Source organism: Gossypium hirsutum, chromosome D08 (genome assembly GCF_007990345.1).
Source record: "Gossypium hirsutum isolate 1008001.06 chromosome D08, Gossypium_hirsutum_v2.1, whole genome shotgun sequence".
In the NCBI taxonomy this organism is placed as follows: Eukaryota; Viridiplantae; Streptophyta; class Magnoliopsida; order Malvales; family Malvaceae; genus Gossypium; species Gossypium hirsutum.
In genome coordinates, this window is record NC_053444.1 from 59,800,336 (window position 1) to 59,828,156 (window position 27,821).

General features: G+C 33.6%; 3 protein-coding genes and 1 long non-coding RNA gene across 4 annotated transcripts; 3 read left to right on the forward strand and 1 right to left on the reverse strand.

Annotated features, from left to right (window-relative positions):
* Positions 1–8,865: 8,865 nt before the first annotated feature.
* LOC121219894 (uncharacterized) lies at positions 8,866–9,693 on the forward strand. Its single transcript, XR_005916948.1, has 2 exons — positions 8,866–9,048; positions 9,364–9,693. It is a non-coding gene; the product is annotated as an uncharacterized lncRNA (long non-coding RNA).
* Positions 9,694–11,491: 1,798 nt separating this feature from the next.
* LOC121219895 (transmembrane protein 64) lies at positions 11,492–13,942 on the forward strand. Its single transcript, XM_041098617.1, has 4 exons — positions 11,492–12,164; positions 12,858–13,094; positions 13,174–13,391; positions 13,461–13,942. The coding sequence occupies exons 1-4, from the start codon at positions 11,871–11,873 to the stop codon at positions 13,636–13,638; spliced, it is 927 nt and encodes a 308-aa protein (XP_040954551.1). The 5' UTR covers positions 11,492–11,870; the 3' UTR covers positions 13,639–13,942.
* Positions 13,943–16,958: 3,016 nt separating this feature from the next.
* On the forward strand, positions 16,959–20,586 carry LOC107944266 (probable LRR receptor-like serine/threonine-protein kinase At1g12460). The gene is made up of 2 exons (XM_016878088.2): positions 16,959–18,842; positions 18,931–20,586. Exons 1-2 carry the CDS (start codon positions 17,665–17,667, stop codon positions 20,408–20,410), a joined length of 2,658 nt encoding a protein of 885 aa, XP_016733577.1. The 5' UTR covers positions 16,959–17,664; the 3' UTR covers positions 20,411–20,586.
* LOC107944268 (probable aminotransferase ACS10) lies at positions 20,564–23,761 on the reverse strand. Its single transcript, XM_016878089.2, has 4 exons — positions 22,966–23,761; positions 22,728–22,859; positions 21,530–21,690; positions 20,564–21,451 (listed from the first exon to the last, which is right to left on the reverse strand). The coding sequence occupies exons 1-4, from the start codon at positions 23,446–23,448 to the stop codon at positions 20,605–20,607; spliced, it is 1,623 nt and encodes a 540-aa protein (XP_016733578.1). The 5' UTR covers positions 23,449–23,761; the 3' UTR covers positions 20,564–20,604.
* Between the last annotated feature and the right edge of the window lie 4,060 nt (positions 23,762–27,821).

Here is a 27,821-nt window from a genome sequence, read left to right on the forward strand (position 1 = left end):
AAAAATATATTAAAAATAATTAAATAATATCTACATTATCAAAATAATAAACATGCATAATTATATAAATATGAGAAAACTATTAGTTTTAAAAAAATTATAAAGAATAATATATATAAAAAAATGTATAGAAGCATACGTATTTACATATTTACAAAAGTAAAAAAAAAACAAGTTTTTAAAAGTGTATATATATTATAAAAATGTTTGTATGTACATGAAAATAATAATTACAATACCAATAATAATACTAAGTAATGATAATAATAATAATAATAATAATAATAATAATAATAATAATAATAATAAGGAGAAAATAAATTTAAAAAAAGCGAAATTGCAAAAAAAACCAAATAGTTAAAAAACTACAATAACAAGAAATAAATGAAATTTAATCAAAATAATGGGCCAAATCGCGAAATGCGAATTACATGGAGGGCCAAATCGGAAATAATTCGCCTCCCCAAAATGGTGTGCAGCGATATGGGCTGAAATGAACAAAGGCAGAAACATTTGGGCCAAATTAAAAAGGAACAATAGGTTTAATCCAAACATGTCGTAAAAGAGGAGGTCTAAATGTGCAAATTTCCCACTTAGGGTGGAAATGCGTGGACCCCACTGGATGGCACCGTTTTGCTTCTTTTTAAGTTTAAAAAAAAAGCCAAATTTAAGGAAACAATTTTGTTTCCCCTTTCTCTGAAGCAGCATATGAAATGGCTTTTTTAGGGTTTCATCAACCCTTGAGTGCCACCGCTCAACCTTGTGCCAAAGCTCCGATTACGACGGAGATGGCAACAACTTGGTGGTTCCGGCAAAAAAGGTAAGTTTCTCGTTCTCTTCCTCTTTATTATTTTAAGCAAACTATAAAAATAAAAGAAAAAAGAAAAAATATAGATAGATAGTAAAAGAATGATGAATGCCAATAATGTAGAACGAAAAAAAAAAAGAAACCTTTGTATTCAAAAAATTCTTGTATCTGTTTTCTCTCTTTTTTTTTGTATCCCTTTCACCCTCTTTATACAGTATCTATCTCAATGGATTTTTATAGCCATAATAAAAATACAAAACAAAGAAACAAACATGTTGCAATTTTCTTGATTTTTCTTGCCATTGTTGTTTATTTCCTTTCTTGCTGTGCAGGTAGAGATCGCGTGGAGGTGGCTTGCGGCGCTGTTGATCCTCAGAAACCCTAGGGTTTCCTCATCCGTTTTGGACCGCTGTATTTGGGCCATATTCGAAATTGGGCCACTGTTTTAAATCAGTTTGGGCCTTTTACTCGAGCCAAAATCGGGTATTACAGCCGCCCCTCTTTGCTCGTTGTCGTGTAACAAGAACAGAGCAAAGACTTTAAAAATGCTCGATTTTGTCCGGTCGTGCTGGGTCTTGGTACTCTTCTTCTTCTTCTTCTTTTTCAAGGTTTTAATCTGCTCCACTGCATCTTCAGAAGTATAGGAGCTAGTGCTTCAATCTATTCCACTGCAACTGCAGGGAGATAAGACTTACAATCTTCAATCTATTCCACTGTTGCCCAGAGAAGTAGAATTACTGGCTTCAATGTACTCCACTGTAACCACAGGGAGGTAAAATCCGCCATCTTCGATCTACTCCACTATTGCTGAGGGAGATAAAATCTGAAATCTTCAATCTATTCCACTGTTGCCCAGGGAAATAGAATTACTGGCTTCAATGTACTCCACTATAACCACAGGGAGGTAAAATTTGCCATCTTCGATCTACTCCACTACTGATTAGGGAGATAAGATCTGAAATATTCAATCTATTCCATTGTTGTCCAGGGAAGTAGAATTACTGGCTTCAATGTACTCCACTATAACCACAGGGAGGTAAAATCCGCCATCTTCGATCTGCTCCACTACTGCTTAGGGAGATAAGATCTGAAATCTTCAATCTATTCCACTGTTGTCTAGGGAAGTAGAATTACTGGCTTCAATGTACTCCACTATAACCACAGGGAGGTAAAATCTGCCATCTTCGATCTGCTCCACTACTGTTTAGGGAGATAAGATCTGAAATCTTCAATCTATTTCACTGTTGCCCAGGGAAGTAAAATTACTGGCTTCAATTTACTCCACTGTAACCACAGGGAGGTAAAATCCGCCATACTCGATCTACTTCGCTGTCAATGCAGGAAGGCAAGATCTGCTATTTCGCTGATCTGTTATCTGTGGAACATGACCTGTATAATGAACCTAATTATGCCTAATGATTTAGGATGACATGATTAAAATGCATCAAATGCTCCTAACTAGACATGTATGAATGGTGTTTGCATGAATGCAAAATTTTATTTTTTCGAGAATGATCCCGCTTAGGTCATCATTATTCAAAGTTTATTAAGGCTTTGTGACTGACGTGCTACAACGCCTTCTTGCTTGATTGGCTTTTCTGAAGAAACATTTAGCCAGGTTGCCCCCACTGTGAACCTCCAAGTTTAATTCATTGGGACGCAAAATTTGTACCATCATTCTCCCACTGCAGCTTGAGGGTAGAAATGTATGACTTTCCTCAATCCTCTCTTATCACTATTCAAGGATACAGGATTTAAATCTCTCTGATCCCTTACACCATTCTCCGAGTGTCGTACCAAAGGCTCATGCATAGATGAAGACTTTCTTCTTCGAGGAAATCTCTTCCTATTGTCTGGTGATCATTGCTTGCTTGTTTATCTTGTCACTTTGCTCAATCAATGTTTTTGATAACAGAATCCAAAGAGAAAGTCCTAATTTACTTTCCTTTTCAGATTCCCAAGCTTTAAACTTGGTGCGTTCTAAACAATAGTCCTGTTTCAGGTTCCCGTATTATTTAGAAACTTCTAGAGTAATATGCAAAACTTCCTTCATGAAATTTTTATTAGTCCATTAATCGTTATTCTAATGCAACATGCTTGCAAAAAGGTTATATCAATGGATGAGAATACAATTGGTTCTGAGCATAGCTCGAAAGGAATAGATTATCAAAAATAGTAAATAAGGATAGCAAAGAAATTGATTGGGAATGTGTATCTTGGAAAAGAATGAAGTATCCCAAAAATAACAAACTCAGTATAAATAGTATGAATATTGGGTGCCCCAAATATCGCAACTTGAGCTTCTCTGTACAAACTTTCTGAAGACTCTTCTAAGTTTGACATGTGTTTAGGAGATCCACAGTACTCTGCCAATGCCCCAAGATGTTGCCTACCCTTTCCTGATAATTCAGGTATAACAAGATCACCACATGCCCCAATCTGGTTAGAATTCGAGTTGCTTTGATCACCTCGTGCCTTATTCTGATCAATATTTGAGCCGCCCTTTACAGGTTTTCAACTCAAATCCCCTTTGGTCTCAAGGTGCCCTTTGCGGGTTTTCACTTTGGCCACTCCATTTTCCTTTTCTTTTTCTTTTTATCATTTTTTTATTTTTATGATTTTGACCATTTTTTTTGAATCTGAACTCATAGGATTAGACAAGTCCTCGTTATCCCTTTCGATCAGAACCAATGTAAGATCTTCTTTGTGATCAAATTTCTTTTATAGAGCTTTTTGGGGTAAAATTTAACTATGACGAAAACTTTAGATTTTCCTCTTCAATTAATATGAAATCCAACAACGGAGAAATGACAACTTGACTTCAACGGGTTAAACCATGATGAGCCAAAGAAGAAGGCATTGCCCCGGGAAAGAATTCTAAATGTATTGTTCATGATGTTAATCTTGAACATACTGTAAATTTTTGTTATCGCATTGTTGTACAAATTACAATGTCAGTGCTTACCCAAGCATGACCATATGAAGACGTCTTTGAACTCTTTGAAGTAACTCAACAAGGTTCTGCTTCATTTCTTCGGTTATGCACATTCCCATAAGGTCACAATCTCCATTGTCTCCTCATGAGGTAAGATTTCATTCCTGTTCTACCATCTTCAACAAGTTTGAAAAATAGACTACAATCTATGTCATCTTTAAAGTCATGAGATCCCTCTAAACACAGATCCCACTTAAAAGGAACTTCTGAGTTCGTAACATCATCACTCATGTCATTGATATCTGGGGACCCATAGTGGGTACCAAAGAATATACAAAAGAATGTATGAATAATCATTTGTACAATTATGAATGAATAAAAGAATAATATGGAAGAAGATCCGAAAGAATGAAAATATAATTATTCGAAAAAAATGAAAGAATATTGGCTTAAAAAATAAATGCAAAGATGTATTTTATTAGAATAACGACGTTTAGACATGAGCCTATTTCATAAAGGAATTCTTATTGCCTCTAGGCTGAAGGCAACAAGTGTGTTTTGAACATTACTCTAAGTAATCTCTTAAATACTACAGGGGTTTCTTCTGCAGTCTAATTATTTAAAACACTCCAAAGTCTATAAGGGCGAAAATCTGACAAGGTCTCTTCTTCAGTTGTTTCATCGTGAACACTTCTCGACACCCCTTCATATAATGCATTCAATCATGACGGGGCACTAAATGAGCCATCGATCTTGACAATACCCATGTTGATGAATTTTTCAACTAGCTTTTTAAAGGTAATGCAATTTTCTATAGAATGCCCCGTAATTCCTGCATGATAATCACATTGTGCACTTGCATCATACCATTTGGGATAAGGGGCTGTGGAGGGTTCACATGTAAAGAAGAAACAACATGCGCATTGAATAAGCTTTGATACAGTTCTTTGTACGACATTGGAATTGGCGTGAACTAGAGCTTTTCAGTACCTGGCTTCACACCTAATTCTTGTCTTGATGAACTCTGTTGATTAGTAATCAATTTGTCGTATGTATTCACGCTGTTCACCCCATTTCCCTTTTCTTTTGAGGCTTGCCTTCTGTTATTTCCTCTAGCATCAATCTTTCCGCTCCTTATGGCTCTTTCAATTATTTCACCATTCATGATTATGTCAAAAAAGCTTTTTGTTGCACTCCCTAACATATGTGTGATGAATGGGGCCTTCAATGTATTAACAAAAAGCATCGTCATCTCTCTTTCTAGAAGAGATGGTTGAACTTGGACAGCAACCTCCCTCCATCTCTGTGCGTATTGCCTGAAACTTTCACCAGGCTTCTTCTCCATATTCTGAAGAGTAATTCTATCAGGTACCATGTCAGTCACATGGCTATACTGTTTTAAGAACGCCTGTGCTAGATCTCTCCATGAATTAATCTGGGTACGTCTCAATTGATTGTACCACTTGGATGCTGCCCCTGCGACGCTATCCTGGAAACAATGAATCAACAGTTGGTCATTATTAACATACCCAGTCATCCGTCTACAAAACATGGTAACATGAGCTTCGGAGCTACTAGTTCCATTATACTTTTCAAACTCAGGCATTTTGAATTTATAAGGGAGTACTAAATCTGGAACCAAGCTCAATTCTTTAGCGTCAATTCCATGGTAGCCTTTAGTACTTTCCATCGCTCTAAGTTTTTCCTCCAGCCGTTTGTACTTTTCTTTGAGCTGTTTCGGCAATTCACCATTCATTTTTTCAAATTTCTCATCGAAGTCAGGGATAGCGGGATTAGCAAGGTTGTCTCCAGGGTCAGAGCCTGATCTAGCTTGAAAGTTCATTGGTGTTACAGCACCGCCCTGAGGGTTGATGGTAATGGAGGATTTGTGCTGGTATACTTCCGCTGGTTGAGAGGTAAGTTCTGGGGAATAAATAGGTCCCTCGCTGTCTCCTTTTTCAATATTGAGCACAAAGCCCTTCCCTTTATCAACTCCCCTAGTCAACAACTGAGTTATTTTAGCCATCATACTCCCTTGAGATTCCATCATTTTATCCATCATCTTTTGTTGAATCTTCTCAAGCTGCTCATTCATTTGTTCTTGCATTTCCTTTTGGAACTGTTCTAGCCTTTGATCCATGTCTTTAGTTTTTGATCGAGTGCCGTAGTGGTGTTTGGTAGGTTGATTAGTTTCCAGATTAACTGAGGAGTGATTTAAATTAATTAGAATCTTTTAGTGGACTTTAATGCTATGATATCATGTAATGCGAATGCATGAAATGAATGCATAAAGAGACGTTGATTCTGATTCAATTCCATTTAGAGAACTTTACTAGAAAACAAATCTCTTTACATAAAATGAATATTTATACGGCCTTGCCCTCATAGGCGAAGACATTCGATTTTCTTCTTCATTCGAGCGTTAAGATAAATCTCACGAACTCTTCAAAAGGACGTCTCTTATATCTCCTTTTTGCTCGATCCGGGCCACAATTCGTTGCTCACTCATCCTCGTGATGCTCGTTGGCTTCTCTTTAAGAAGGTTCAGCTGCTCTCGAATAATTTTTGTCATCTTGAATCCTTAAGCAACGAAGCCATAGTCGTGTAGTCCTCCATTAAATTATCATCCTTCTCTTATCACGTTTTCTTGGGTCATATTCGGACAACCATATTGTCATCCACTTTATCAAGAAACCCATTTCTTTATGAAAAACTCTCTATTTAGCAATTGAATATGAATCAACACCTCCTTTTTTTATGATGAAATGAAATGTCATGTCATGTCATTAATCAAAATAAAACACAAAGTCAGTATCATAAAATATAATCAAGAAATAGTAAAACACCTAATCGGATATCTACTAGGGTTCAGTATAGTTCTACTTAAGGTGGATTCCTAAGGTTCACTATATGAAGTTCGGCTTCTAGGGCAAGGGTACCTGAACCAGCAAATTCCTCGATCCTCACCCATTATAGGCTCATATGGACCGAGTTCAGTTCAGGGGAATACATTTCCCTATGGCTGCACGAAGATGAAAATCTCACGAAGACATAGGTACGAATGTATCCCGGAAGCAGTCCACTACCCTGCACGGAGGTGAAAACCTCACGAAGGACTAGTTTCTCGCTCCCACTTAAAAGGGTAAAGTTGTTCAGCTCATGAAATGTATAATGCCAACAATATTTAAACAAGAAGATAATGAAGGATGTCATGAGTTTTTTTATAAAAAATATTTTCTCGACTATAAAACAAGAATTAATCAACTTTGTGGCTCGACTCTCTTAATTTTTTTAAAAAAAGTCCCCAGTGGAGTCGCCAAGCTGTCGAAACCATATTTTTGAAAAATAAAAGTTTTAGGTTGTCGACTTTAAAAAAATAAAAATTGGGAGTCGCCACCAATCTTTTATTAAGGTGTGATTGGGTCACCTAAAAACGACTTTGGTCTACGAATTTTAGAAAAACAGGTCCGGGAGTCGGTTACGTATGAGGAAGGATTAGCACCCTCATTACGCCCAAAATTGGTACCTAGTTAATTAATTAATGTTTTAATGTCGAGAATTTACAGAATATAATCCTTAACCAAAAAAAACTTAAAACGTTACGTATTAAGACCCTTATCATTTTAGAGAAGAAAAAATGACACACCCAATGCGTTAGGGCACAACATTCTAATTTCCTCCAAAATTAATTAGGTCAGAATACTCGTATAATGAAAAAAAATTAAAAGAATATCCATTTATCCAAGATTTAAGAAATCGCGGCCCAATACGTTAGGGCACAATTCCTTTAAAATCCCAAACTCGGAATATTTCCTTTATTATTTTTTAGAGAAAAATCTTCATTTCGAGAAATCAATGCGTCACATCAAATACGTTAGGACACAACGTGTTGAATTCCCAATAATGAGTTCTTATTTTTTTGATTAAAGAGAAATGCTCGATCGTTAGATTTAACGAGGAAAATCGGAACCCAATACGTTAGGGCTCAATTTTCTTGAAAATCCTAAATACGAGTATTATCTCTATTTTGAAAATTTTCTATTTTTAAATTTGAGTAAAAGATGATGTAATGTTATATTATACGTACAAATGCTATAATAATAAATACAACAATAATAAATACATCAATAGCATAAAAATAATATAAACTAATAAATAAACGAAATGAATATATATAAAAGCAATATTTCATGACATGCAAAATATTAAATAAAAAATATAAATGTAAACACAATTAAGTAGCGAATGAAGAAAACAAGCAAAATAAATAAAGAAAAGAATGTATATAATCTACACATAGAAATTTTAAAGAAAAATACATATGATTTGCAAATAAAATTTTGGGTTATAAAACTTATATATAAAAAAGTCATAACATATTAAAAAATAAATAAATAAATAAATATGTATATGTAAATTATAAAATACGTGTTAAAAATATAAGCATGTATTTAAGCATTTTTGAAAGTAAAAAAAAAAACATACGTATATGAACATACAAAATATATTAAAAATAATTAAATAATATCTACATTATCAAAATAATAAACATGCATAATTATATAAATATGAGAAAACTATTAGTTTTAAAAAATTATAAAGAATAATATATATAAAAAATGTATAGAAGCATACGTATTTACATATTTACAAAAGTAAAAAAAAAACAAGTTTTTAAAAGTGTATATATATTATAAAAATGTTTGTATGTACATGAAAATAATAATTACAATACCAATAATAATACTAAGTAATGATAATAATAATAATAATAATAATAATAATAATAAGGAGAAAATAAATTTAAAAAAAGCGAAATTGCAAAAAAAAAAAACCAAATAGTTAAAAAACTACAATAACAAGAAATAAATGAAATTTAATCAAAATAATGGGCCAAATCGCGACATGCGAATTACATGGAGGGCCAAATCGGAAATAATCCGCCTCCCCAAAATGGTGTGCAGCGATATGGGCTGAAATGAACAAAGGCAGAAACATTTGGGCCAAATTAAAAAGGAACAATAGGTTTAATCCAAACATGTCGCAAAAGAGGAGGTCTAAATGTGAAAATTTCCCACTTAGGGTGGAAATGCGTGGACCCCACTGGATGGCACCGTTCTGCTTCTTTTTAAGTTTAAAAAAAAGCCAAATTTAAGGAAACAATTTTGTTTCCCCTTTCTCTGAAGCAACATATGAAATGGCTTCTTTAGGGTTTCATCAACCCTTTGAGTGCCACCGCTCAGCCTTGTGCCAAAGCTCCGATTACGACGGAGATGGCAACAACTCGATGGTTCCGGCAAAAAAGGTAAGTTTCCCGTTCTCTTCCTCTTTATTATTTTAAGCAAACTATAAAAATAAAAGAAAAAAATATATAGATAGATAGTAAAAGAATGATGAACGCCAATAATGTAGAACGAAAAAAAAAAGAAACCTTTGTATTCAAAAAATTATTGTATCTGTTTTCTCTCTTTTTTTTTGTATCCCTTTCACCCTCTTTATACAGTATCTATCTCAATGGATTTTTATAGCCATAATAAAAATACAAAACAAAGAAACAAATATGTTGCAATTTTCTTGATTTTTCTTGCCATTGTTGTTTATTTCCTTTCTTGCTGTGCAGGTAGAGATCGCGTGGAGGTGGCTTGCGGCGCTGTTGATCCTCAGAAACCCTAGGGTTTCCTCATCCGTTTTGGACCGCTGTATTTGGGCCATATTCGAAATTGGGCCACTGTTTTAAATTGGTTTGGGCCTTTTACTCGGGCCAAAATCGGGTATTACAAAGTTTATATGACGTGACGATTTATTTTTGGCTGAAATTTTTTTAACAGATATAATATTTTGGTGTAAAATGGACAGCAAAAGGAAATTTTAGCTACCCCTTGTGACAAAAAAAGAGGTTAGGTACCAACTTGAAAAAATGTATAATTTAAGGGGTTAAGATCTTTTTAAATAGATTTAATAGTTTAACTAGTGATTGAGCTATTGTAGAGCAATCCATGAACCAGGTCGGGTCGAGGCTCAGTTCCAAAAAAAATTTCAAGTTCAAGTTTATTTTGAGCCAACCTAGCCTTCCTAAAAAGTCCGCTTCATTATCAAAAATATTTTTAATTGATATTTTATATATTTTTATAATCAATTTTAGGTAATAAAAATATTTTTATTATTCAAATTGAATTCGGGTCGAGCGGACCCAAAATACAAAAATCTTTGTCTAAGCTCAGCCAAGTCAAGTCAAGTGGGCTCCCTAACCCCTAGATAGGTCTAGACTAACGAAAGTATCAACTTGAAAAAAGAAATTTAAATATCACTTGAGTTTAGATACCAAAACGAAAAAAATGATATTATTTAGATACTAACTTATAAATTAATCCAAGTAAAAGAATATAAACAGACGTCAAAGACAAGGATAGAACCACAAGCACGCGTTCTATGCTTTACAATTTGTGTATGCCAGCTCTTTCTTGCACACCTGTCCGTTTCTGATTGCACTGTCCTCCAACATCCAGCACACCACTATGTCACCGTCTTCCTCAAATTATTATTTTCTTTTGGAATTAGCATTTATCCATATTTTAAAGAACAAAAATTGTAATAGTTAACCTTTTTATATTATAAATGTATTTAAGATTATTATATAAATTTTAATTTAAAATTTTGTTTAAATAAAATTGCTAGCCTATATTCTTCATATTTTTATATTATATTTATATTTTGCTATAAATTAATTAACTAAATATAGATAAAATTCCAATCTAAATAAAAGATAGCCACTCGATTATAAAAAAATTATTTTAGGCACCAAAAATAAATTTTTTTTGTAATTTTAACACCCATGTTATATAATTTTGTTATTTTGATCACTCTCGTTAAAATTACAATCGGCAAGTTGACATGGTAGTTAAAAAAGTTGATAAAACAACATATTTAACCCTCAACTTTTACATATTACAACAATTTACTCATAATTTTAAAAAAATAACCCTCAAAATTTACAAATGTTCTCAATTTTATTCAAATTCTAAAAAATTCAAAGAAATATATAAAAATACATAAATATTTTCAAAAAAATATAATAATAAATTTAAATATAATTAAAAATATTTTTATATTAATATCAAATACTAATAATTATATTAATATTAAAAACCCGTCAACGTCACCATCAACCAATCGACATCCCTCAACTCGCTGAGTAAGCTTCTGATAATGGATTTGGCTCGGGTCTTCAGGGACCTTGGAAGAGACGAGTTGGTTCGGGTCATCATCCTGTCTGGGTTAGGACGGGCTTTCTGTTCAGGACGGTGGGGGAGGGTTTTATTATTATTATTTAATATTAATTTAATTATTTTTATTTAATAATAATATTAATATAAAATATAATTTTATTATTATATCTTTCAAAAATATTTATGTATTTATATATTTTTTGAATTTTTTTAAAATTATTATCAAATTGAGAATATTTGTAAATTTTGAGAGTTAATTTTTTAAAATGATGACTAAATTGATATAATATGTCAAAATTGAAGGCTAAATATATTATTTTATCAACTTTTTAAACTACCATGTCAATTTTCTGTACGTGATTTTAACGAAAATGACTAAAATGATCGAATTATATAACGTGAGTGTTTAAATTAAAAATATTTTATTTTAAGTGTCTAAAATAAAAAAATTAATAATTAAGTGACTATTTATGTAATTTACCGAAAATAAAAAGAATCGATAAACTGAACCAAAAGCGAGTCAATTCCGTGTTGAGTGTTGACACTTTACAATCCTAAGTCTCAACTCGGTTGAAAACTCAGTTACACAAGTCATCACTTGTTCGCAACGTGTCACCTTTAGAACCTTTTTGCGACGCCGTTGTCGCTCTAATGGCAGATCGTAAATTACAATACCTTACGAAAGCATAGAACTCCCAATTTGATAAAGGAAAAGGAACATAAACAAGCGTTTGGGTTTTCTTTAAAATTAATCAAAAACCAAAAATTGAAACTCTTTTTTTTTTTTCCTTTTTTCCGTTTAGTTTTGCTTGCTTCGCTTAGTTATCCTCTTCTTTGCTTCTGACATTTTTCCTACACTCAGGAACCAAATAGGAAATTAGGGTTCTTGTTCTGAAATTCAATGACTTTTTATGATGGTAATAGTAACGGTGAGGGAGGAGAGGTGATGCCAGAGCTGAAGGTAAGAGTTGAGGGTGACGATAATGGTGTTAATGGAAAAAGGGTAACTTTGAGACAGCGATTATTGGAAGAATGTGAAGCAGAAGAGAGGTATTTGTTGGTAAAGGAGCCTGCTTTTTCTTGTATACAGAGAAGGTCTATTTGGTTTTGGGTGAAGTTGGGAGTTTTATTTACATTTATAGGGTTATTGGCTGCTGTTTTCTTCAGATGGGTTGGCCCCTTTTTAATGGACAAGGTTTGTTCTCCCCCCCCTCCCCCGATCTTTTTATACATGCAATTCATATTAATGTGTTTTCACATTGATTTTGAGTTTCTTCTGAACCATGTGTATTGTTAATTTTGATTTTAGCTTATTTTGGGATTTTTTGATCTTTTTTATCGAAGGGGTTTTTTTTTCTCTCCATTTGCTAATTGAAATCTCTTTGATTGTGAGTGCTGCTATGGGGTTAATGATGGTTCACGGTTGTACATTTTTTGGTTGTGATATGTTCTGTGATTTATACATATTGTCTAATAAATGTTAATGTTTTATACCAGTATAATTTTGGAGATCATTGCTGCTTTGTTCTTAAAATAGACTGAAGCTTTCTCCTTGCTGCACTTGATGTTATTATTAAACTAAGCACACTGTTTAGTTAGAATGGGTAGATGACTAGGCTTTTATCTTGTAAGTTAGAAATTTTCATCACCTACATGATGATTATAGGCAGGAGCTTGTCTTATTATGTGTCTCAGTTGTGTAATACAACCTGACATATATTGAATGTCCATTTAGGTTTGAAATTTTTTGAGGTGCAGGCTGTTTAGTGTTCACTCAAAACTGTTGATTTTAGTGATAGTTTGTATTAATTTTGCTTATAAAACTCATAATTTCCTTCCAAAGACTAGTGGAGATTGTCCATTTTATCTCTTGACATGATGAATGCAGGAGCTAATGCCTATAATAAATTGGGAGATGACAACCTTTAGTACTCCAATGCTGGCTGTTCTAGTCTTTGCTTCTGTGGCATTATTCCCTACAATACTTTTACCATCTACACCATCAATCTGGGTGGCAGGGATGACTTTTGGTTATGGTTTTGGGTTTCTACTAATCATATCAGCAGCTGCTGTGGGTGTATCACTTCCATTCTTTATTGGCTCTCTTTTCCTCCACAGAATTCAAGTACGTACCTCGTCTTAAGCTTTTATTGTGCCATTGTTGTGATTTGCAATAACTTTGAACATTTTCTATCTTTATGCAGGGCTGGTTAGAAAAATATCCTAAGAAAGCAGCCATTCTAAGAGCAGCTGGTGAAGGAAATTGGTTTCATCAGTTTAAAGCTGTAACATTAATTAGAATCTCTCCATTCCCATATATCATATATAACTATTGTGCGGTGGCAACACATGTTAAATATGGTCCTTACATCTTGGGATCTTTGATAGGAATGGTGCCTGAAATTTTTGTTGCAATATACACGTAAGATATCTCTCTCCATCCCCTCCTTTGCTTTCTGTATGCATATAACTGACACGTTGGTTATTGCAGTGGTATCCTCATACAGACATTGGCAGATGCTTCACAAGAACAACACACCTTATCGGCTCCACAAATTTTGTTAAATGTTGGTGGTTTCCTTTTAACAGTGGTTACAACAATTGTTTTCACAGTTTATGCTAAAAGGCAACTAAAAGTGTTGCAGGGAGAAGAATTGCTATTACAGTGAGACGCGTTATAGGGGTTGATGAAGTTCTATTTATTGAGCAAAACTTCATCCACGGATGGAAATGTGACACAAAATTGGTTCTTTGTAACATTGTGAAGGAAGTGACATAAGGGAAAACCAAAACCAAGACAAAAATTATAACATCTCACAGTCTTCCATTTATTTTAAGGGTTTATTCTTTGGCGTCTCTCTCACACACACGCCTACTCATAATTGAGATTTGTATATGAATGAAACTGCTAAAGTCAATATTATTTGACATTCTGTACATCATTCAATGTCATTTTGTTGTTGACTTGTTGAATATGATATTCTGCACTGTAGAATCCGTTGTTTTGGTAGCAGAATGGTGGTGTTGTCCTCTAATATTTTTTTGGTATTGGGTTTCACATGAATATGCTTTTTCTTTTTCTATATTTAACCTTGGGCCAAGTATAGAAATCTACATTATAGAATAATTTCAGTATTGTAGTTTTGTAATGTTATTAATTAATACTAAATAGTTATTTTAGTTAATGTTAACATTATTAAAATATTATGTGATTACCCTAAGGATCTTACTGACGGTTTAACTTTGATATTTAATCTATATATATTTGACTTGTTCTATCAACATAACAAAGGTTTTAGTCTCACACTTTTATAATTGGTTTTGTCACAATTCAAATATGACATATTTGGTTTGGTTTAAAGCGGTGAACAAAAATCAATAAAAGAATCGAGCATTCACCAAATTAGAGAGACAATAAAACTATCCTTAAAATTACTTGTAAAACTACTATTACATACATAAGCAAGACTGAAAAACGTGCTAAAAGAGTATACAATTTTCTAAAATTAAAAACTTATTAAACAATGGAAAAACAAACAAAAAAACACATAAAATTTAAAAGACAACACAGGTCTAAATCGACACGTGAAATCATTTATTATTCTAAAACTCTTAAAATAAAAACAAATTAAGAAGCTAACAAAAAGTTACCGACTTTCCAAGAAAAATTACTTGTGGCAGTGGAGTTTTAGGGAACGACATTCACCATCATTTGTCCATCACAATTTGTCCATAAAATAGATCTGTAAACTGAAAAGAGAGAAGACATGTGTAGTGAATAAGAAAAATAAAAAAGAAAGGATTAATGGGAGAGGAAAAAGGCAGGCGATAACCAGCCTGAAGGCTGGCACCGCCACTGAGCAAAACTAATCTATATATTTTAATTTGATATAAATTGGTCTCTCTATTTTTATAATATCATTAGTCTGTTTAAATAATTTATAGTGTTAACTATTTCTTAAAATGTTGATGTCAATTTTTATTAAGAATATTTTTTTTAACAAAAAATTGATGTTTTATGAATATTTTCAATGTTATTTTCTTTTTAAATAATATTTATTTATATGATTATGAAGTAATTTCTTTTTTAAAATTTTAAAATGTCATTAACTTGAAAATAAAAAGAAAAATTCAATATTGAAGATTTGAATACAAAGTGAAATACAACTGAAGCATTAAAGTAGAAGCACATCTCTCTATCTAGTATGTGTATCAGAAAAGCAAGTGAAAGTTACAAATTAAGAATGGGAAAGGGTTTGGTCTACATAATTGCCCTTTGAGACTGCAATATAATACAATAGTGCAGGTGTTTGGTATCTTGTCTTTTAATACAATCCACAGCCATACTGTGAATAGTTAATGAAATATGCAAATGCTTTTAGGCAGCCTAATGATGATTAGAGAAAAACATGGCTATAAACAAGTAGAAGAGGTCAAAAGAACTGTCTTAACCACCTAGGAGTTCCCCATGAAATACATAAAACATATTGATATTACCATTTTGAATATCCTTTTGTTACTTTTTTGGAACATTAATTCTGTGACACACATTATTATGTTTGGGAAGAACCACAATGATTATCATGTTCAGAAATCCAACATCATCGTGCTGCAGATAGGAAAAAACCATACTGTTTCACATAAATAACATAATTTGCTTTATTCATTCACAAACCTTCTAACAAGTGAGAACCCTTTAGATTGTTAACCCTAATGGCTGTTCTGTACTCAGTACTCATAAAAGTTGGTAGCCTATCAATTTGTTGTTGGGTTGTTTACAAACCTAAGTTATATGTGTTGAAAGTATCCTTTGTGTTAAAGCATCTTTTCTTCAGATCAATCTGGCCAAGACCGAGTGTTTTATATGTCACCTTGGACGAGAAAATGGATGGTGTTTGGTGTAACGGTTTTATTCAAATTTCATAATTTTATTCATTTTATCGATTAAAAAATAATAGGTATAATGTCAAATTTAGTCCTCAATGTTTATAATTTTTGTCAATTTGGTTTTTTGTTTAGCTAATTTTGGTTTTTAAAGAAAGAGTCAAATTTATTTTTATAATGAAAATGTTGACTAAAACATTAATTTTTTAACAATGTCAGCGTAGCAACTCATGTGACAATCTACATGTACTTTATGCAGACATAACAATATTTGTCTTATATGTTATATCAATGAATAATTTAAAGTTTATGGAAGTAATTAAAAAAATAAAAATAAAAAAATAAAGAGTTTTTTAAAAATGAAGCAAACATGGATTGCAAAGTAATTATTAATGTTTTAATCCGTAACTCTATTAAAAATAATAATAATTCAACATTTTTCGAAAGAAATTTGAATATTTTTAGAAAATTTAAATGTTAAATTTAACTAAAAAAATATAAAAATATTGAGAACTGATATTATGTAAAATCGTCTTGTAGGCATTAAACATTTCAATAGTGGCGTAACATTTGGGTTGGCATATTTAAGGGTGTATGCACTTATGGTTGAAGAGTTGAGTGACGTTGATAGGGCCACATGGGCATGAAAATGGTAAGAATATCGAGTAGGCTGTGATACACCATTGTAATGAAAATGAGAAACAGCCAAAGTTTGGTTTTAGAATGTTTTTAAGGTCTATGCTAGTAAGTTCTTCGTATAAGTTAAAGCTAACTAGCACTAAATAATTCAAATCAACAGTTAATGGATTGTGTTTAGAGAATCGTAGTTTAATTGGCTTCTGTTCCTGTAGTTTTCTTGACCAGTGATGGATTCTTCTCAGTTTTCTAACCTAAACCTTGTACTCAGTCAAATGCAACAGGACAACGGCAATTTAAACGTTAATTAAATTAGAAGTTACTTGATTTTCTTTCTTATAAATTTTCTTCTTATTAAGGGAAATGGAAATACATTGATATTTTATCTAAACAAAGAAATTTCCATGTAATAAAAAGCATACCTCAGTCAACAAAAGACCAAAAATTAACCCAAAAAGACCCACCACCATTTCTGCTTAAAACTTCCTTCTCTTTTGGGTTTTGCTTATTTTTATTTTTCCTCCTTTTTTTAGATATATTTTATTCATTTGCCAATAATTTGGTGGTGATGAAACGCACTTGTAGCATGGGTTGGTGAGGGAGAATAAATGCTTGTACTTCACAGACATACCCAAGGCCCTGCCCTTCCATGGTGGCGAGTAATGTAAACCAAATACCATATTGGGGTTTTCTAGTTATTTTTTTCTGGGTTAAAACTTGCAATAAAAAAGAGTTGAGCATTGAGATTGAAAGAATTGCACATGCACGTGGTTCGGCTTCTCATAGATATAAATATTTACATATTGGTATTTGAAATGGCTCACCTGTTTTACTTTCCAGCCAAGGCATCTTCATATTTGTTCTCATTTGTCAGCATCTTCATTGCTTTTCTTTTTCCCCCATGCTTTATTCTTTCTAGTTTCTACACCTGGAAAAGCTAAAACAATTTGAGATTTTTAGCTCAAACCCAGAAGGAAAGTGTGGGTTAAAAGGGGTAGCTCTGTTGTTTTTGTTGAGCAAGTGTATGCCAAAAATATTGAAACTTGTTGAGTTTATCTGAGTGGAGGAAGTGAAAAATGTTGGTGTTTAACCATGATCCTGATGTTTTTTCTTTGATTCTCAAGATTTTTACAAGTGCAAAGCAACAAGCTTTGCTTTATTAATGTGTTTCGAGCATGAGAAGGATCCATCAATTCAGTGTTTCCCAGGCTTTGCTCTTTCTGATTCTTGCTTCATGTGGAATGAGAATTCTCACTATTTCTTTAGCAGCAACAGAGAAGGAAATTTTGCTCCAATTTAGAGGGAACATCACTGATGATCCTTACAACAGCTTGAATTCTTGGGTCCCAAATGGTAACCCTTGTGTAAATTTCAGCGGTGTGTTTTGCAATCCAAAGGGATTTGTGGACAAGATTGTATTGTGGAACACCAACCTTAGTGGACAACTACCAGCTGCCTTGTCAGGTTTAAGCTCTATAAGAGTCTTGACATTGTTTGGTAACAGGTTTTCAGGTAAAATCCCACAAGAGTATTCACTGTTGCAGACATTATGGAAGATCAATGTGAGTTCAAATGCATTATCTGGTTCCATACCAGGTTTCATTGGTGATTTACCTAACATTAGATTTCTTGATTTTTCTAACAATGGCTATTCTGGAGAGATCCCTTCTGCTTTGTTTAAGAACTGTTACAAAACCAAGTATGTTTCTGTTTCTCATAACAGTCTCTCGGGTTCCATTCCAGGGACCATTGTGAAATGCAGTAAGCTTGAAGGGTTTGATTTCTCATTCAATAATCTTATTGGTGAATTGCCTTCTGGAATTTGTGATATCTCAGTGTTGACGTATGCATCTGTTGGTAGCAATGCATTAAGTGGCAATGTGCTCCAAGAGATGTCAAAATGCCAAAGCCTGTCATATTTGGACCTTAGCAGAAACTCTTTCACAGGGTTGGCACCATTTGGGGTTTTTGAGTTTAAGAATATCACTTATTTCAATGTTTCACATAACAGGTTCTTTGGTGAGATCCCTTCGATTGGAACCTGCAGTGAGACAATGCAATTTATTGATGCTTCATGGAATAGTTTGGATGGGGAGATCCCAACAAGCATTTCCAATTGTAAAAGCCTTAAAGTTTTGGACTTGGGGTTCAACAGGCTCAATGGGACCATACCAGTTAATATTGCAGATTTAGGGAGGCTTTTGGCAATTAGCTTGGCTAATAATTCACTAAATGGGACCATACCAGTAGGATTTGGTAGCATTGAGTTGCTTCAAGTCTTAGATTTGCGCAATCTCAACCTTGCTGGTGGAATTCCTGCATATGTAAGCAATTGCAGGTTTCTTCGTCAACTGTGAGTATAAACACTACCTTGATGCTTTTAACTTTTCATTAGCATTGCTTCGAATCAATTGTTAGAAACTTATATTATGTTGCTGTAGGGATGTTTCTGGAAATGCTCTAGAGGGACATATTCCTGATACCATTTACAACATGACACATCTAGAAATCCTTGACTTGCATGGCAACCGGTTGAATGGAAGTATCCCATCTGGTCTGGGGAACTTGTCAAAACTCCAATTTTTTGATCTCTCACTGAATTCATTTTCTGGGTCAATCCCCTCTTCACTTGCGCATCTGAATATGATAACACATTTTAATCTTTCCTACAACAATCTCTCCGGTATCATTCCTACTATCCAAACCATCCAGTCCTTTGGTCCATCAGCATTTTCTAACAACCCTGGTCTCTGTGGTTTCCCTTTGACATCCTGCTCAGTAAGTGGCAGGCTTCCCACATCTGGTAGAACCAGGGTCCTTAGTACTTCCGCAATTGTTGCCATTGTTGCTGCTGCTGTGATCCTTGCAGGGGTTTGTGTGGTAACCATCTTGAACATCAGGGCACGTAGGAGTAAAAAGGAAGAAGCGACAATGGTTGTTGAGAGCACACCACCAGGTTCATCAGACTCGAATGTTATAATCGGGAAGTTGGTCCTCTTTAGCAAAATCTTACCGTCTAAATACGAAGATTGGGAAGCTGGCTCGAAAGCTTTGCTTGACAAGGATAGTCTAGTGGGTGGTGGTTCGATTGGAACTGTCTACAGAACTAGCTTTGAAGGTGGGATCTCAATTGCAGTGAAGAAACTTGAGACTCTGGGAAGAATTAGAAACCAAGATGAATTTGAACAAGAAATTGGACGCCTAGGTAACATCAAGCATCCCAACTTGGTTGCTCTTCAAGGTTATTACTGGTCGTCATCGATACAGTTGATTCTATCGGAATTTATTCCAAATGGAAATCTCTATGATAATCTTCATGGACTAAATTACCCAGATACTAGTACAGGTGTTGGTGATACTGAACTAACTTGGTCTAGGAGGTTCCATGTTGCCCTTGGAACTGCAAGAGCACTTTCTTACCTTCACCATGATTGTAGACCTCCAATTTTCCATCTCAACATCAAATCGTCTAACATACTCTTAGATGGGGAGTACAAGGCCAAATTATCTGATTATGGGTTAGGAAAATTGCTTCCAATTTTGGATAACTATGGTTTAACTAAATTCCATAATGCCGTAGGATATGTTGCACCGGAGTTGGCACAAAGTTTGCGAGTTAGTGAGAAATGTGATGTGTACAGCTTTGGAGTAATTCTTTTAGAACTGGTAACTGGGAGGAAACCAGTTGAGAGTCCAACTGCAAATGAAGTGGTGATATTGTGTGAATATGTTAGAGGATTGTTGGAGAAGGGCTCTGCTTCGGATTGCTTCGATAGAAGATTGTGGGGTTTTGCGGATAACGAATTAATACAGGTTATGAAGCTGGGTTTAATTTGTACATCGGAGATTCCGTCAAGAAGACCTAGCATGTCTGAAGTAGTTCAAGTTCTGGAATTCATCAGATCTGGAATAGAATCATAGTGATTATTCTTTTGTATTCATTTTGAGCTTACCATCGTTGATTTGTTTCCTGTTTGTAATTTTATGCAATAAAAGTATTGATTTATGTGTATCTTTGATTATATCATAGAAAAGAGATTATATCAAAAAAGAAAAAAAAAGGAATCTGGGGGGTTGTCCAAAACCATAGAATAAATCAACAGCATTACAACTATTCAATTTACAGGCTTCAAAACTTTCTGAATCCGTTCCATAACTATAGGGATATCTTTTTCTGTCAATGTAGCAAAACAGAAGCGGAACCATCCAGGTTCAATACAATGGCAACAAGATCCTGGAGTTACATTGACCTTGCCTATATTCAACAACTTATCCCACAGCTCCACTTCTCCTTTCTCACTGTAAGAGCTGATAAACCCGCTCATATCAGCCCAACAGTAGAAACCCCCACTGCTTTTTATGGACTTTATGCCCATTTTTTCCAACCCTGCCACAAGCTGCACATACATCCTTTGAAGCCTCTCCCAGTTTGTGGTAATGAATGTTCGAACAAATTTTGTATCAGATAGCATGGAGATGAGCAAACGTTGGGTTGGAGCTGAGGTGGCTGAGAACCTCGATAACTTTCTAGCAGCAGCCAGAACATCCTCATTAAAAGTGTAGATAACACCAACCCGGAAACCTGGAAGAGAGAGATCTTTTGACAAACCGTATACTATATGGACTCTTTTCCTGTCAGTATCTTCCTGGTCGACGATTTCTGCCATGCTCACGAATTCTTCGTTTCCAAGAGTAGAACCAGCCAGTATTTCATTGGAGATGATATGGATGTTCTTCTCTCTGGCAAAGTCTAGCAGGCTGTAAAGTGTTTCCCGGTTTAGAAGATTGCCAGCCGGATTTGATGGGTTTGATATTATAACCCCACGCACTTTCAGCCCGCGTTTCTTTGCTTGGTTGAATGATCTATCGAGAGCAGCTATACTTAAATGGAAGTTGTCAGCACTTCGGCAAGGAACATGTATTATTTCAACCCCAGTTCGCCATTTTACATCCCTGTCAAAACTGCATATTCGTTCAAAACTTCAGTTTACTCGACAGATACCTGGTTACCGGAATGAAAACTGAGGAGAAAAAATTTACCCGGGGTAATATGGTGTTGGAACAAGAAATGCATTTCCAGTATCTGCCAAGCAGAAACTAAGAATCTCAATCGCAGGGGTAGCACCAGCAGTCAGCACTATCTGTGAAGGATTGAAGGAAACAGCATTCTCCATGACTTGAGACATGAATCCTGCCACAGCCTTAAAAAAGTAATAACAAGTCAAAACACAAATGCTTGGAAGCAGACTGTTTATGAACAAAAAAAAAAAAAACACTTGCAGAAGGAATCATTAGATGAAAAGGAGCTTCCAAGGGTAGATTGAGAATTGAATCTATATCAAACAGCTTAATTCTTGAAGTTATGCTAGTTAAAAGGTTTTCTTTTTCCCAACATATTTTATCACCTGAAAATTTTAAATACACCTGCAGAAATTGTGCTCAAGTAGTAAAGCAGATGGGTCACATTATGATCACAAGCTTATGTTTAATTTTCATCATATCATACATTGCAGGCGATCAAATGCTTCATACATAAATTGTGGGAAAAGGAAAAGCAGTTGTTTTAAGAGGTGAACTCAACTGGAAATTACAATTATCTTAGTGTATGGACAAGCTTTAGTGAATGGTTCTTGTATCTACCAACATATATATCACTGAATAAGAATTAAGAGCCAATGAAGGTAGATTTATTGTGGTTTTTCTATTTATCACCTGTTTTAAGTACCTATGTTGCTTTGACTCCTCATAAAGTACTCATGTCTGATACTCGTATCTAACACAGATATAGGGGTATGACCTCCAAAGACCCTCCAAATATATAGAAAAACCTAGAAAAATCTGACCATACCCGTGCTATATCTGTATTCAACAATCAAACCCAAGTTGAGTACCATAGCATTATTATCAGAGACCATGAACCATTGACCATGGTCAATAGCAACACGCAAGCAGCCCCGAGCACCCAGAGTAATCTTATTATTGCTCGTCCAATCTGAGTCTCCTAACAGTTCAATCCTAACAAGACATCTTGAAGTGACCTAAAACTGAATACTATTACTTAAAACCTCACTAGCATCATATGAAGCATTTGATGTTTGGACGAAACTTCAAATAACAGGGGGAAAAGATAGTACTAAATAACAGGGGGAAGAGAATTTAACCGATAAACTGACAGTGATAGCATTGAAACAAATACTAAACAATAGATGAGTAGAAAAAGTATTATGACAATTTTTACCACTTTGAACTCCATCAATCCATCAAAAGGCTGGTAAGGTGCAATACCGCTAATGCTCAGCTCTTTTCCATTTCCCAATAAGGCTTCTCTCGCATTCTCAGCTAGCCAGTCCTTGACCAAATCCAGGGACAACTAGGAACCAAAAGAAAAATCAATCAAGATTCAAGAACTCAAGTACTGAACCATGAAGCATGTTAGACCATTTACAAGAAAGGTAAAAGAAACTAAAAGAACCCACCTTGTTTTCTGCTAAACCCAGTTGGATGACCCCATTCGGATTATCCAATTCATCGTAAGGATCTTCTTTGACCCGCTTCAACCCCATATAATATGGTGAATCCCCACCCTTCACAATCCCACTAACACGAGCCGAAATCGAGACAGGCCCACTATTTCTGGGCGATAGCAAAGCCCGAGACAGACTGCGTGTCAAACCAGGAAGCTCAGTCAGGTGCTCGGACGACGGCGAACGGGTCGTTGGGTTTTGACCCGTGGAATTGGATTCGTTCTTGTCATCCGGGTCATCACGGTTTCGCTTCAAATAGAATTGTAGAAAGTAAAAGAGCGCGCAAGGGATAATGGAGCCTAAAACTAAACCTCCCCTTCCTTGAACAACGCCTTGTAGAGGAACTATCACTCTCATGGCGGTTCCTCCTCCCCCTCCGGTCTTTTCCTTTTCGGGTTCGGGGCTCCGAGTCCGATAATATCGGGTTTGCGTCATTGTAGTGAACTCATGGCCACATAACCCAAAAATAAAACAAAAAAATGATTGGGAAAATATGGGTATTCCTGCGTTTTCCGATTGACGTTTAATGGATGAATACAAAACAAAAGCTTTGTGGTCTCTTTTATATTTTATGGGAGGGAAATTGAAATTAAAAAAATGGGATAACGATAAATTGTGAGCCGTTCCTTGCTAGAAAGGTGGGATTTTTAATTTTGGAATTTAGATATTGGGATTTAGCAGTTGAGATCTTTTGGAGGTATAAGAAGCTGGGGAGTTTACTGAAATGGCCTTGCTGTATCTTTGGTCTGGTCTGGATGTTGAAACTTTGGTCTTCTCTTCAATAATTTTCAGATGTTGGGGGGGGACAACTTTGGTTTGTCCTTTTCGGTGAAACCTTTTGGATTCCCTCCATTTTCCGCTGTCAAATTAACCCAATCTATCCTCTGAGCTTCATATTTTCACGCTATTTTTATTGGTATAATACTCAAAATTTTCACATTTTGTCAGTGTAGTTCTAATTTAACAAATTTATTCCATAACATTTGTGTAAATGTTGGACTTTATAGAACTAAAGTCAAAATGACATAATATATAAACATTGAAGGTTAAATTTATTATTATACCAATCAAAATTATGTAAAATTGACGGAAGACATTAATTTGTGATTAATTGTCCTTAGTTACTCATCTAGGTGAAAGTTACGGAGATGCACATGTTATTGAATATTCTAAGACTGAAGTTATTGGATCTACCATTACTTGCAAGTTGAATAAAGTTTATTATAGTGTTAGGATCTAATCTTCCGCTATGATAGCCATATGATTTAATGAAACAGATGTCCTTTAAACTATCCAACTCATGACTTTACCCCAATGTGAAGCCAATAAGATAGTATCAATTTCCTTCAACTTTTCCAATGATTCTTCGCTGAAAATTTCACATTATCTCATATGAATTCAATTTTAATTCTTGACTATGACAAAAAATCCTTTAAATGTCATATATATATCAATTAAATTTTAAATTCAAAATTTATTTGATATATTTGGGGTGGAGTTAAAATTTTAAAATAAATAATTATTTGATATATGAATCATCAGTGAGGTTAAGAAGATATCACATCTTTTTAATTAATAACTGAAAAAGAAAAGAAAAAAAAAAGGAGATATATGGTGATTTTTGACTTTATTTATAAAATTAATAAAATTCGTGTATAAATTGATTTTTTTTTTGTTTCGATTAGTTTTAGATTGTAATGAACTAGAATTGGTTTTAAAGTAAAATGAGGAAGGACAATTTTTTATGTGGAATAAAACATTGGACTAATCAAAGCTGGTTGGAATCTCCAAAGAAAACAAGAGTAGAAGAGATAGAATGAGGCAATAATTGGGCCTCAAAACTCCCCCCCTTTCCAGTTGAAGACAAACACCCTCATTTTGTCCCTACTATTTCTCCACGCCACAACCACAAGCTACAATAGCAATTTTACAGGGGCAAGTCACCAGGCTGATATTCTTGTGTAATGAAATTTCATATATATTAATTATCATTTACCCAAAATGAAGTAGAAGTAGAAGTAGAAGGGGAGGAATTGGATGATGGATGGGGACGTGTGAGGCTTGCGTTGAATGAGGACTTGATAGTGAGCGTCATTGGAAAAAGATTGCAAAGAGCCAGCCATTAATTTAGATTGGGAGGTCTGAATCTTCACAACTTGGGGCTACTCTATTTTCTCAGACAGTGATGGGCCTGGATAAGCTTATGTGACCTGGAACTCAATTTCTTTTCCCAATTAACTGAAAACCTATCACACCAAATATAAGCATCTGTCCAGAATTTGAATCCTGATTCAACCATAGCTCCTTTATGTTGTTGATAATTTTCATTTTAATAAATTTTCAGATCTGGGCAAGTAAATATTATTTTTTGAGTCAGCTCTGAAAATCCGGGTTAATACTATTAAATATTTTTATTATATTTATTGACGGGATATTTTAAAAGTTAATTTTTTTAAATAGTATGTAGCCGAAAATTGACATCGTAAAGTACCTAATTTTAATAAAGAATTTTAACAATGTTAGTAATTCTTACAAATTTACATCAATCTTTTATTAGAATAAAGTATTTAAATCAATTAATGACAGTATAAAAATAGAGATACCAAATCATATAAAAAATTAAAGCACAATTTTGAGTATAATATAACAACCAAAACTCAAAATTCATCATTATTATATTATCTAAAAAAAGAGCAAAAAGTTAAGCCACTCTTCTCTAAATAGTTAAATCACTAATTTAAGTGTAATATAGATAACTGAGAAAAAATTATTTTACGAACCCTCCTTACCATATCATCTATGATTCCTATCAATTAAAAATAAACACATCATCCATGATATCTCATTATCAACTGTACATATGGTGTGGAAAAAAGATTATGTGTTTATTATTAATTGATAGGTATATGGATGATGTGGTAAGGAGGGTTCATAAAATAATTTCTCGTAACTGAGTTGAAATTTCACCTGTAAACTCGGAAGGCTTCAATTTTTTAATATAAATTTAATTATATTAAATAATAATATTTTAGATGTTTGTTAAAATTTTGATATTTATTTATTAAAATAGTTATAATTTTTAAAATAAATCATTGAAATTGTTTTTTACTAAAAATAAAGTAAAAAAAACAATTTTAAGAAAAAAATTAACTTTTTTATTAAATCAAATTACAAATTCATAAAATTAAAGTTTTGTCCAAAATTTTTTTATTATTAAGATTTTATTTTCTCAAGTACTTCTATCATTATCTTTTTACTTAAAAAATAAAAATTTAAAAAATATATAAGAAAAATAAGTTTAGAAATCGTTGAAAAGAATAGATGATATTTCTGTTTGTTTATTTTTATGTAATTACAATAAAAACAAAATTAATTAATTATAATTTTGAAACTATTATAATTTATTAAAATTTTTTAAAACATGGTGGAAGTGTTGATCGAACTTTCAAGACATAAAATAAATATAATGTTTCACCATGTGGTACCAATTGTCAAAAAATTTGATAATTTAGGGATATGAAGTAGAAGCCCATAATATTTGAGAAGGAAACTCGATTAAGCACTTGTTATAGCATCAAATTTTGAATTCAATGAGACAGTATATTTGCATATGACTGCTAACATTATAAAATAATATATAATATATCATCCAAATAATATATAATATATTCTTAATAGACTTATAACATAAACATGTTAGACTGTTATAAATACAAGAATACTCTTGATGGAATAAACTTTTGTAAGTGTGAATGATTAGAGGTGAGTGTTCAATCGAATTGAGTGAAAAAATTTCGAGTTAATTGAATTGGCAAATCCTATTTTGTCATCCTAACTCGATTTGAATTCTTTTTTGAATTGATTCAAATCGAGTGAAATCGTTTGAGTTAAATTAAAAAATTCAACAGGTCAAATTAAAATCTTGTTACAATATAACTAATTCCATGTTAGAGCACATAAATTTGAAAACTTTTTCAAAGTAAAATAATAGTATCATTAGATACTATGCATGAATTGCTATTGAAATCGTTGTATGAGATGTGTTGAGACATGCTTGTTAATCAAAATGAATAGCTGGTTTAAAGTATAGTTTACCTTGCAATTTTAATTAACTTCAAGGTATTGTTATTAACTGAATGTTCAATTGTAATACACTTTCATTTATGCAATTGATTTATAAAATTATCAAAATCCAAAATATTTTGAAAATGGAGAGAGAGTGTTGGAATATTTTCAGTACATACAATTTTGCAATAGATGCAAATGAAAAAGTTATAAGTAACAAATAATTATATCACTTGGTTATTGTAATAAGGCCCAATCGGCCTGGGCCCACATAATAAATCGAAACAAAAAATAATAAACAGGCCTACATTTTACACGGCCCAATAACTTAGCCCAAATCAATTTATCCTAAAACTAACCCAGTTACAATCACCGAAACCCTAAAAAACCCTTAGCCGCCGCCTCCAGCAGTTCCCAGGTGCCGCACGTCTCGGAATCGACCACCCCACGCGCGCCGTTTGCTCCACTTTCACCTGCGAATACGGACTCAAAGAGTCCGAAGGAAAAAAAAAAGTAGAATAATTGTATTTTCGTTTCTTTTTTTTCGGCCTATAAAAGGCCATTTTTAACATGTAAATTGGGGGGGACTGGAAAATAGAGGCAGAGAAATCGATAGAAAATACAGATATTAAACTTGCTTTCAAAGGTGATTTTTGTTTTTTTATTTTGCAGTACTTGTACTTTACGAAATTTTTCTTGTTTTTTCCTCTTATTTTCATCATTATTTTGTATAAAATAACAAA